The sequence below is a fragment of the Hemitrygon akajei genome, chromosome 10 (genome assembly GCF_048418815.1).
Source record: "Hemitrygon akajei chromosome 10, sHemAka1.3, whole genome shotgun sequence".
NCBI classification, from domain to species: domain Eukaryota; kingdom Metazoa; phylum Chordata; class Chondrichthyes; order Myliobatiformes; family Dasyatidae; genus Hemitrygon; species Hemitrygon akajei.
In genome coordinates this window covers 154,112,151-154,124,862 of record NC_133133.1, presented here as the reverse complement: position 1 = coordinate 154,124,862, position 12,712 = coordinate 154,112,151, and the positions used below count along the sequence as shown (strand labels likewise).

At 38.1% G+C, this 12,712-nt stretch overlaps 1 protein-coding gene across 2 annotated transcripts in view; it reads left to right on the top strand.

The window, feature by feature from the left end:
* ergic2 (ERGIC and golgi 2) overlaps window positions 1-12,712 on the top strand; it is a 56,108-nt gene that overhangs the window by 14,064 nt on the left and 29,332 nt on the right. For both annotated transcript variants that reach the window (XM_073059440.1, XM_073059438.1), the window contains exons 5-8: window positions 1,078-1,148; window positions 3,579-3,619; window positions 4,289-4,390; window positions 7,637-7,732. In XM_073059440.1, coding sequence (XP_072915541.1) covers window positions 1,078-1,148; window positions 3,579-3,619; window positions 4,289-4,390; window positions 7,637-7,732 — 310 coding nt within the window. The remainder of the gene's footprint in view (window positions 1-1,077; window positions 1,149-3,578; window positions 3,620-4,288; window positions 4,391-7,636; window positions 7,733-12,712) is intronic.

Here is a 12,712-nt window from a genome sequence, read left to right as displayed (position 1 = left end):
ATGGGTACTGTGGAGAACTGCATGTATTCAATGATGTGTCATTTCTCTTTTTGGAAGGGGTCCAAATTTAACCAAATAACAAGCATCTTGATGTGGCTATACTTTTAATATGATCTCCTTTGAGGAGTACCTTGCACAAAATGTACTCCTTTGAATATCATTGTTTCCAAGTGGCAGAACTGCTAACTAGGTTTTTGATGTGAGTTTTTGATAAAGTTGTCTTGGGTGTTTCCAGGTGAAATTATTAACTGAAATGTACTTGTATATAATTTTCTATTTTCAGTTATTGCCATAAAGAATACCAGTATTTAAAGTGGAGGTTGATGGATTCTTGATTTGTTAGGGCATATATGTCAAACTCAAGGCCCGCGGGCCAAATCCGGCCCGCGGTGGAATTATCTTTGGCCCGCGAGATAATATCTAATTACTATTAAAGCTGGCCCCAGTAATCCAAGCGCCTATGGCGTATGATATGGCTAATGCTGAGTTTATTCAGGTACCAGGTTTTCAGGGTTTTTAGTGTTTATTCGGCAGTCTTGCTCGGCAGTCTTCTTCATAAGAAACGGAATTTGTAAAGTGAAACACTTTGTAGTTATAGCAGAGACTGAGACACATGAGAGCAGGCTGAAAAAACGGAGGCAACGAAAGCTGCGTTCGCACGCGTCCGACTGATCCAGCCCGCATGAAGCTGCATTTTGCTCAATCCGGCCCGTGACCTAAAATGAGTTTGACACCCCTGTGTTAGGGCATCAAAGGTTATAGGTTATAGACTGGGGTTGAGAGGGAATGTAAATCAGTCAAGATGGAATGGCAGAAGAGACTCGATCAGCCTAATTCAGTTCTTATGGTCCACTGGAATAGTACTTCCCTCATGAAATGTTTGCTTCCCTAGATTTTCCCCTATAATACTTGCGTTAATTTACATCAAATTCAGTAGTGTGATTTATGAGTAAAATAAAATACAGTTATTTCAAATATCCAAGAATTGTTTACCGAAGGAAGTTGATGCTTTTATCTGACAGTAATGAGAGAATTTTTAATCAATCACTGAGATAATACTTTTGTTTTTTTAAATAGATGTCGGTGCAGATGTCCTGGACTTAGCAGAAACAATGGTGGCTGCTTCAGAAGGGCTAAAATATGAACCAGTATGTATCGTTGACGACAGATATTACATAGCTATTACATAGCTACTTCACAGCTTTAAGAGAAATAAACTGCTTTAGAGATCTAAATGAAGAATCATCATCATTTTGGAAATGTACATTCAAATTCCTCTGTTTATTAGATTTTATAATCTGTGATAGTATATTAATTCCTAGCATGTGAATATTTCTGACCGGATCAGCATTTGTATTGCCCACCTTCAATTGACGTTGAGAAGTTGTTTCGTTAAACCACTATCAGTTTGATGTATTAAGAGGGCAGATTAAGTCATCTGCATTAGTTTGGAATTAGGACTGATCAGGTAAGTCTGAACGAACAGCTGGATTTTTAAGATTGCTACCCCATTTTTGTTTTTGTATTTTAACGAAATTACTCTCTGGAGTATTCCTAAAGCTCTCCAGATTACAAGTTTGGAAACGTAGCTACAATTATAATTGATGGTATGTGAAATGAGAATTTCTTAACAACAGCAAGCCACTGTACTCAGCTGCTTAAGCCCAAACTTGCTTTGCATAGAAGTCCTGCCTCAAAAATGCTTAAAAAATTTTGACAATTTGCAAGGCAGCATTGCCATATTATTGTAAAAATGTTAGAACAATTAGAAAGTGAATGGGAAATCTATTACAATTACATTACTATGAAAATATTAAATTAAAATGAAATTAAAATACTTGAAAACAATCAAAGCATACAAGTACAATTAATTCAACTTATTCCCGGCATAAATTCTTTGAAATGTAAGATTATGGTCTGGCTTAGAGAGCAGTTGGGAAATTGCATATACCTGTTGGGAAATTCCCTACAAATTGCAGGAAGTTTAGGCTGATTATGTAGCATTGTCAGTTCATTGAGAAAGTAGCCAAAGGGAAATTAGCTAATAGTCCCAAGGGAACATGAAATTGAGAAGAAACATGGATTTAGAGGAAAAAATACCATAAGACATAACAGCAGAATTAGGCCATTTGGCCCATTAAGTCTGCTCCGCCATTCAATTATGACTGATCCTTCTTTCTCTTCCTCAGCTCCACCCCAGGCTTCTCCCTGTTACCTTTGATGCTGTGTCCAATCAAGAACCTGTCAAGCTCTGCCTTAAATACACCCAAAGACCTAGCCTCCACAGCTGACTATGGTAACAAACTCCAGAAGTTCACCACCCTCTAGCTGAAGAAATTTCTCCACATCTGCTTTAAAAGGATACCCCTCTAACCTGAGGCTGTGCCCTCTTGTCTTAGACTCCCCCATCATCCTTTCCACTTCTACGTCTAGTCCTTATAACATTCAAAAGATTTCAGTCAGATCCCCCCCTCATCCTTATAAATTCCAGTGAGTACAGACCCAGAGCTATCAAACATTCCTCGTATGAGAGCCCTTTTATTCCTGGAATCATCCTTATGAATCTCCTCTGAACCCTCTCCAATGCCAGCACTACCTGCCATATGCCGGTTTGAAATGTGGAAGCCACCCTTCACTGTAATTGCATTCATAATCTCACTTATAGTGCAGTCCTAATTCTTCTCAAAATAATTTTGCTTGTTCCTTCATCTCTCCTGACAGTTCTACACCTTCACTAATGCGGAGTTTAAACCACTTTGAGAACTTTATCTAGTTGTGAACATCTTCATCTTTCATAATTTTCCTTAGAAAACAGATAATTATTTTTGATTCACTGTCAGCAAAGGACTAGAACAACTTTTTGTTTCCTTTTGTATGTGGAAAAACCAATGTTAAACAAGTCAATATGCTTTTCACAAGCACACCAGTTGTGTTTTTTTTCCCAGAACTTCCACCTTTTCTTGTATAGATAATTTATGGTGTTAGTGCTTTACATCATGAGAAGCACTTCCTTAACACAGGTTATAAAATAAATGCCGAATAACAGAGGAACGACTTGCTTCTTTTAAAGACCTTGCCAACAGCTGATTCTGCTAATGGCGCCACTAAAACAGGGTTGGCGCAGCGATGTGGGAAATTTGAAATTAGGTTAGTGAAAATTATGTCCAAACCAGCAGTGGAACTGGATTACTGGTCACCAGATTTGAGGTGGTAGACCTGTATTTCATTTTTCCATAAGCTTTGTGCAAAGCTGCATCTGGCTTGTTCAGTTTCAAATTGTATTCCTTGCAATTTTCCATCCCTGTGTATCCCTCATTGTGTCCAGTTTCATGAAACCTGGAGAGAAGGTACAAAGGGTCCTAACACTTCATTTTGATATAAACATATCAGCTCTGCAAATTGGTTAATAGCCCATTAATGGGAAGGTCTCTTTCTGTGGGCCTAAATATTTCAGCAATTACTTTGTGATACATCTTGTTCATTGTACTTACGTGCAGCCTGACAATGTAATCACTAAGAATTTTCATTTGTAAGTTGGGCTTTGTATGTAATTGACTTGCATTTCTTTTATATCACAGACTGTGTTTGAATTATCTTCTCATCAGAAAATGTGGCAAAGGTAAGAAACAGATTTTAAATTGTTTTTTTAAATATCACTTAATAATACAAAGTATCTGTCAACTGCTTTGTCACAAATATTGCCGTGACTGTTCATGTTTAATAATTAAAAATCTGAAATGTAGAATTGCTTGTCTGTTTGCCGAATGCAGCAAAATAAACACAATTCTCCTAACAAGCTTCAATTCCTTCCACAATTTGCCTTCAATTAGGGTGCAAGCTTTGTGAAGGTTGTTTAAGGGCATGAAATGTTCATGTTCCGTTTATCAATGCCTTATGTACCCTAGCCTACTTGACAATATCTTGGAGGCAGTCATCTGTCTATATCTTCTTAGATTCTTTCAGTGGTAGAATATAACTGAATGAATTATTGAGAGAATTTGCAAGAGGAGGCAACATCCATAACCATGTTATTTTATTATAGGGAAAGCAGATTAACAGTTCACCAGTAGGGAAATGTCACAACCAAACAATTTGTTTATTTTTGTCTATCATGCAGAGCTTTTTTTGACTTGCCATTCCAATTTGGTCATCGAAATGAAAACCTGCAGGTTCATTAGATTTATTACTGTTAAAATTAATTGGTTATATTGCATAAGTAGCATGCTGATGTTTTAATTAGAATACAGAAATAGTAGTGGCTCAAATAATTTGATGTTTCCTTTTTAAGAACACTTCAAAAGATTCGCAAAGAAGTGCAAGAAGAACACTCTCTTCAAGACCTTTTATTCAAAAGTGCATTTAGAGGCTCCCCAACTGCATTACCACCAAGGTAAATAATCCAGCTAAATTTGATTGTTGAAACTTAACAAAGTTTGTTCTAGAATATATCAATTACTGATTGAGTGGGGTGCTCAGGCTTTGGCTCATAGAGGCTTCAGAGAGGAGAGGCAAAAGCTATAGGTAGATTTTTTTTTGTTTAATTTTTCTTTCTTGTTCATTGCATTCCCACTGGCACTATCCTGCCTTTGGGAATGAAAGGCAGGATAGTGGGATGCTCCTCTTGCGTGATGTGACCTTGCCTTCATGACGACCATATTTGCACAAAGTACATCCAGCCGCAGTTTCTTTTAGACCATCTTAATAATTGGAGTTAGAACTGGATGAAATCTGGATCATTCAGGAGGCTAAGGGAGATGAACAGTTCATACAAGGAGGTAGTTATACCCAAGGTGTAGGACCCAGGTAATTGGTGACTGTCAGACAGGGGAAAAGGAGTTAAGCTACCAGTGCAGAGTACCTCTGTTCCCCTCAATAATGGGTATACAGCTTTGGTTACTATGGTGGGGGTGAACTAGCAGAGGAAAGCCACAACGGTCTGGTCTCTGGTGCTGAATCTGGCTCTGTGGCTCAGAAGGGGGGTGGATGGGAAGAAGAGAAGTGCAATTGTGATAGGGGATTCCATAATCAGAGGAGCATATAGGAGACTTTGTGGATGTGAAAGACACCCTGGGGGTTTGTTGCCTCCCAGGTGTCATGCTCAGAAATGTCTCGGTTTGGGTCCATATCATTCTAATGGAGTGAGGTGAGCAGCCAGAAGTCATGTACATATTGGCACCAACAACATGGGTAGGAAAAGGCAGGAGGTTCTGAAGCTTGAATATAGGGAATTAGGTAGAAAACTGAAAAACAGGACCTTCAGGGTAGTAATTTCTGGATTGCTCTCTGTGCCGGGGGCAGGGTTACAGTTTTCTGGATCATTGGGATCTCTTCTGGGAAAATTGACCTATACAAGAAGGACTAGGTACACCTGAACCCAACAGGGACCAATATCTTTGTAGGCACATTTGCTAGTACTGTTGGGGAAGGTTTAAACTAATTTAGCAGCAGGGTGGGAACCAGAGTGATAGGGCTGAGGATGGGTCAGTTGGTATACAAGTAGACATAGTGTGTAGTGAGACTGAGAGGCAGGCAGATGATAGGGCAAAATTGCAGTCAGTGGGATGAGTTGATGTGTAACGTGGGAGCATAATTGGAAAAGGATGATGAATACAGGACTGTAGGTGTTGTATTTGAATGTGTATCGTATACAGAATTAGGTGATCGTGTCGCACAGTTAGAGATCAGCAGGTATGATGTTGTGGTTGTCACTGAGTCGTGGCTGATCATAGTTGGGAGTTTAGCATCCAAGAATACACATTGTATCAAAAGGACAGGCAAGTATGCAGAGCGGTGTGGTGGCACTTGATAAAAGAATCAGATCAAATCCTTAGAAAGGTGGCGTAGGATTAGATGATGTAGAATCCTTGTAGGCAGAGTTAAGAAACTACAACAGTAAAAAGGCAGTGATGGGAATTAAATGCAGGCCTCCAAGTAGTAGCCAGGATTTGAAATACAAATTACAATGGGACATAAAAAAATTCATGTAAAAAAAGGCAATGTTAGAATAGTCATGGGGGATTTCAATAAGCAGATAGATTGTGATGGATATGACAAGATTTTGGAATGGTTCCAGATGACTGGAAAATTGCAAAATCACTCCACTCTTTAAGAACGTAAGGAGGCAGGAAAAATAAATTTTGGGCTGGTTAGCCTAACTTCAGTGGCTGGGAAAATGTTGTGGGGAATAGAAGAAGAGGGAAGGAGGGGGGGAATATCGGAAGGAGAAATCGATGATCATTCCATCTGGTTGCAGGCTACCTAGATGGAATATGAAGTGTTGCTCCTGATGCTCCAATGCTTTCATTGGAATATTGTAAGAGCACGAGATGGCCCAGGAAATATTGCTCACACCTTTGCCCCAAATATTGTAGTCAATTCAGTCTTGATTACTGATGTCCGGATTACTCACTCCTGTACATGCAGTGTTGGAATTCCCAGTATAGATTATGCACCTGTTGTGTCACAGTCGGTTCGGACATTAAACACTTGTCGAAAGAATGATATACCCATTTACATAGCACTCAAGTGATCTAATTTAGTTTTAATTATGTTTATACCATTTTGTGAAAAAAGTTAAATCAAGCATCTGCAAATGCTGTTGGATATAGAATAACTTGACTGCACATAGGTTCATACTTCACTGAGATGTCTAATTTGTGGATTATCAGCCTAAAGAGGCCATAAAGGCAGAAAGCAGTTCCAGGCTCTTCCTGGTTAAACACTTTTATATATTTGTTTTATAATGAGAAAAGATATGCGGTGCTGACCAATGAGGAATAATTTGTAACCTCCAGTTTTCAGAATTAATGTTGCAGAGTGATTTGAGACATTCAATTATTCTCAATCTGAAGGACAAAGTAACTTGTAAATTAGTTCAGGTGATGATGTATCCATGCTAACTACACCACATTCATGTTTCGATCTTTTGTTTTCTCCATGATTATATATGGTACAATTTTTAAGTTGTGAGATTGCACAAATCACAAATAAATACCTTTGAATTATTAAGTATTAAATTGCACCATATAATAAAGAGTAAACTACTTTATTAATTTAATAAAAGGTTTCTTTGTTCAATATTCAATTTATTTTTGTAATGTATATAAATGTCAGGAATTTCATGTAATTCTCAAAAATGTTCATAATGTTATATATAGAATCAGAATTGAATTGTGCATTCTATAGGAAGAGAAATTGTTTAGTTTAATAGATTATCATAACTGATTAATATGGATTCTTTCCTCTCCTAATATTTGTATATCTGTGCACTTGTAATGCTACTATGACACTAATTTCTTTTGGTATCAATAAAATGTCTGTCTAATATGTCAGTATGATTTTGGATGCTTGGTAGATAAATAGGGGATATAAATAGTAGATAAATGAAACTTGACCTTCTCCAGTTTCAACATTAGGCTGGACAAGATTACAGACTGAGATGTCTGCACTTCTATGTGTAAAAATAATGCAATGTTTCCATTTTTCGCAATCAGTAATCTTAATATTTCTGAGCACTGATTAGTTTTGAAATCATTGTGTTCAGCTGTTCGGTGTTCATTAGTACTTGTAAATATTGGTTGGTTGTGACTACAGTAAATTTAGTAACTACAAAGAAAATTATTTTTAATATTTGCAGGGAAGACAAATTATCTTATCCACATGATGCCTGTAGAATACATGGACATTTGTATGTCAACAAAGTAGCAGGAAATTTCCACATAACTGTGGGCAAGTACGTGCATCTTTAATATATTATTAACTCTTCCTTTCTGAAGCAAATGACTAATTAGTTTCCATTGGTATTTAAATTTAGAATTTTTTATGAACATTATAGTGTGAGGTATTCTCTGCCATCATTCTTGTGCTGTATGTGGTATGCAAACGTTGGTAGGACAAGTTCAAAGAGATTGTTCAGAAGACATATGTACTCACTTCTCTCCCTATTCACTTCATTCTCTGATCAAGTGTCCAACTTGGTTGTAGATAGTTAAAGGTACTAATACTTTGAGTTTCAAGAGGCAAGATTATAAACAACTTGCTGGTAAATTTGGTTGGTATGGCAAAGCTAGGAAAGAATGGTCCATCAGGTATTTTGTAATTAAAGTTTACATGAGATTTATATGGATCATTCAACTAAAACATTTTCAAATGCACAGAGTTGGTGTATATATTGCATAACAACTATGCAGGAGCTACTAAATGGATTAAAAGATTCAAAAAAATAAAAACAGAAAATGTTGAAAAAGCTCAGCTTGTCAAATACCATCTACGTAAAGAAACTAAGTTTCAGGTCTGAGACTTCCTGAGAACAGATTTCTGAGAGAAGAAGTTTAGGTAATATTTTCCTTAAAGAAAATACTTTGATAAAGGAATAAAATAGTTGATCTGTTAATTACCTTTTTATAGCATGGATAATTGCTTTGTGCAAATTGGCTGCAGTTGTGGTGATTCTCAATCCTGAGCATATAGCTAAGAAGCAGGATCTGTGAAGTGGAGTAATTATTATTGCAAAGTATAGACACTTGTATAAATGCTTTTATTACGGATTTTTAACCAAAGTAGATTAGAGTAAGATTTGTTCAAATCTAATAATAGCAAATTTCTTGAGTGTATTTAGAATATTTTTCTGCAAAAGAAATGTTAAGTCTGTATTCAAAGTCAGGAATTGAAAATTGAGCATGTTAGGATTAACGTTCTGAGTTGTGTAATTCAATGTAGGAACTATTGTAGAGAAGGCAGATGATCTTGAGGCATGAATCAGCATATGCAGTTATGACCATTAGTGAGACTTGGTTGCAGGAGGGGCAGAATTGGGAGCTCAAATTTTCAAGGTTCTGTTGTTTTAAACTTGGTAGAGCGGGAGGGAATAAAGGGGCATTACTAGTTAGGGCAAATGTCACAGCGTTGCTCAGTTAGAGGCTATATGGCGAAACTATAGAATAAGAAAGAGATGACTATGTTAATGGGAATATATAATAAATCATGCAACAGTCCGCAGGATTTATAGGGGAAATTTGTAGAGAGATTACAGGCTGTTGCAAAAATACAAAAGATTGTGATAGGTGATTTTAACTTTCCACATACTGACTGGGACTGCCATACGATAAAAAGGTGAGATGGCATTGAGTTTGTTAGATGTGTTTAGGAAAATTTTCTTAATCAATAGACAGAGGTCCCAACTAGAGAGAGGAGGTCTTGTATTGCACTATTAGAGAATGAGACAGGGCAGATGACAGAAGTTTGTGTAGGGGAACACTGCATCTAGTGATCATAATGCCATTAGTTTCAAGGTAATTTTGGAGAAGGGTGGGTCTGGTCCTCAGGTTGATGTTCACATGCTTGGTAAGTGGGAGGCCTTCAGAGGTGACATTTTGAGAGTATAGAGTTTGTATATTCCTGTCAGAATAAAAGGCAAGGATAGCAGGTTTCAGGAGCCTTGGTCTTTGAGAGATATTGAGACCTTGGTTAAGAAAGAAGGAGCTGCATAGCAGGTATAGGCAGAATGGAACAAATGAGGTACTTGACAAAGTGCAAGAGAACGTAAGGAAATCAGGAGGATTAAAGAAGGCATGAGGTTGCTCTGGTGGATAAGGTGAAGGAGAATCCCAGGGGCTTTTACAGATATATGAAGAGCAAAGGATAGCAAGAGACAAAATTGGTCTTGAAAATCATCTATGCATGGAGCTGAAAGAGATGGGGGATATCTCATGTAGACTTTGTGCATCTGTATTTACTTGGGAGACAGAGTCTACAGAAGTGAGGAAAATAGCGGTGACCATATATCGATTACAGAGGAGGAGGTGTTTGCTGTCTTGAGGCAAATTAGGATGGACAAGTCCTAAGGGTCTGACAGTGTTTCTTGACGAGATCTTATGTTGAAGTTGTATAAGATGCTGCTGATGCCCAATTTGGAATATTGTGTGCAGTTATGGTCACCTACCTACAAGAAAGATGTCAATAAGATTGAAAGAGTGCAGAGAAAATTTACAAAGACATTGCCAAGACTTAAGGACCTGAGATGTAGGGAAAGACAGACATACTATATTGATTCCGAGGGAAATTGGGTTTCGTTACAGCCGCACCAACCAAGAATAGTGAAGAAATATAGCAATATAAAACCATAAATAATTAAATAATACATTAATCATGCCAAGTGGAAATAAGTCCTGGACCAGCCTATTGGCACAGGGTGTCTGACACTCCGAGGGAGGAGTTGTAAAGTTTGATGGCCATGGGTAGGAATGACTTCCTATGACACTCAGTGTTACATCTCGGTGGAATAAGTCTCTGGCTGAATGTACTCCTGTGCCTAACCAGTACATTATGGAGTGGATGGGAGACATTGTCCAAGATGGCATACAACTTAGACAGCATCCTCTTTTCAGACACCACCGTCAGAGAGTCCAGTTCGACCCCAACAACATCACTGGCCTTACGAATGAGTTTGTTGATTCTGTTGGTGTCTGCTCAGCATCGTCTGGCAGATGTTAAAGGACCTCAGTCTCCTCAGGAAGTAGAGATGGCTCTGACCCTTCTTGTAGACAGCCTCAGTGTTCTTTGACCAGTCCAGTTTATTGTCCATTCGTATTCTCAGTTATTTGTAATCCTCCACCATGTCCACACTGACCCCTTGGATGGAAACAGGGGTCACCGGTGCCTTAGCCCTCTTTAGGTCCACCACCAGCTCCTTAGTCTTTTTCACATTAAGCTGCAGATGATTCTGCTCGCACCATGTGACAAAGTTTCCCACCGTCGCCCTGTACTGCGCCTCATCTCCCTTGCTGATGCATCCAACTATGGCAGAGTCATCAGAAAACTTCTGAAGATGGCAAGATTCTGTGTTATAGCTGAAGTCTGAGGTGTAGATGGTGAAGAGAAAGGGAGACACGACAGTCCCCTGTGGAGCCCCAGTGCTGCTGACCACTCTGTCTGACACACAGTGTTGCAAGCGCACGTACTGTGTATAGGTTAGGACTTATTCCCTAGAACGTAGGAGGAAGAGGGAAGATTTGGTAGTGGTATACATAGGGACATGGATATTGTGAATATAAGCAGGCTTTTTCCACTGGGATTGGGTGGGACTAGAACTAGGGGTCATGGTTTAAGGGTGAAAGCTGAAATGTTTAAGAGGAACATGAGGGGTAACTTATTCACTCAAAGGCTGGTGAGAGTGTTAAACGAGCTACCAGTGGAAGTGGTGGATGCGGATTCGATTTCAACTTTTAAGAGAAACTTGGATTGGTACATGTATGAGAGGGCCATGGAGGGCTATGATCTGGGTGCAGGTCGGTGGGACTAGGCAGATTAATGGTTCATCATGGACTAGATGGACTGAAGGGTCTGTTTCTGTGCTATGACTGACTACTCAAACATGAAGGCAGGTGATTTTAGATTGCTCCCATTTACTATTCATTTGTTTTTAAATCATAATCATATTTGATTGACTTCAAGCAGCTACTAAGACAATTTACATTAAACTGGGCATGCCTGAGATCCCAATAATTTTTTTTGATGTTTGAATTAATTAAAAAGAAATCCAGCACTTAGGAATGATGTATTAACATATCTAAAAACACAAGCCACTCGGAAGATTAAACAAGATTAGCCACTTCTTTGGTAAGGAAGACAGAATGTTTCAGGTCAGTGGTCTGTCATTGGAACTAAAAATAAGTTAAACAGTTTTTCAGATGCATTGTACGGGATAAGGGAAAAAAGAACAAATATTAAGAAGCAAATATGCAGCGGAATGCAGGATAGATGAAATGATGACTATGCTATAAGGCAAAATGGAATGGTAATAAACAGGATAAGTTCGAAAGTGATATTGATAGAGATAGAAAAATAATTATTTGTGCTAAAGTGTTCTTGAAAGACTTTAAGTTTATGATGAGCTTTGTTGAAATTGTGAGGGATGTCAAGGATGGAAAGTTTAGGGGAGTACAGCTCAAGAGTATATGACATGAAAAATCGGGGCTAGAATTTTTGGGAGCATAATTCTCCTGGTGTGGTAGGATTTTGGTATTACATCTGCAAGTGGCTTTCTAGCTTGTGTTTCTTTAAAGCAAAGGTAATAAAGGGCATATGTTGAAGGTTAACATAAAGATCAGCCATGATCTCATTGATTAGTCGAATAACTTAAAAGGATTAAATAGCCTATACCTTTACCACTGCGTACATCTGTGGGGAATTTTAACCAAAGTGAAAGTCATCTTTCTCCATTTTATGCACAATGAATTATCAATAAGGCACTAGGAGACTTTTCCACATAAATTGATTCAGAGGTTCCAGGTGGGTTGGGGGGGGGGGTCACCCACCATTCATACGCCACCACCATCTGTTTACTGTAGGTATACAGAAACAATATGCTTTTGAAATTTATTGGAGCAGATTGTGGCCTTAAATGTCACTCGGTCCAGCATTCACCATACCTACGAAGCTGCTGAGAAAGTTGACAAAAGTATTACAAAGCTTTTCTTGTTGACAAACCTGCGAATGTTTTTTCAGAAGCAACATTAAGATAAAATGACATAACCGTGAAATTTTAATAATTAAAATATTTATTTAAAATAAATACTTAAGTTCACCGATCCCAAATGATAAAGCATAATGAACAAAGAGGAACTGGTAGGCTTGGTGTTTTAAGGATTTGCAGAGGTACATGATAAGGTATCACAAAAGATTATTGATAACAGGATTGAAGGCAATTGCTACA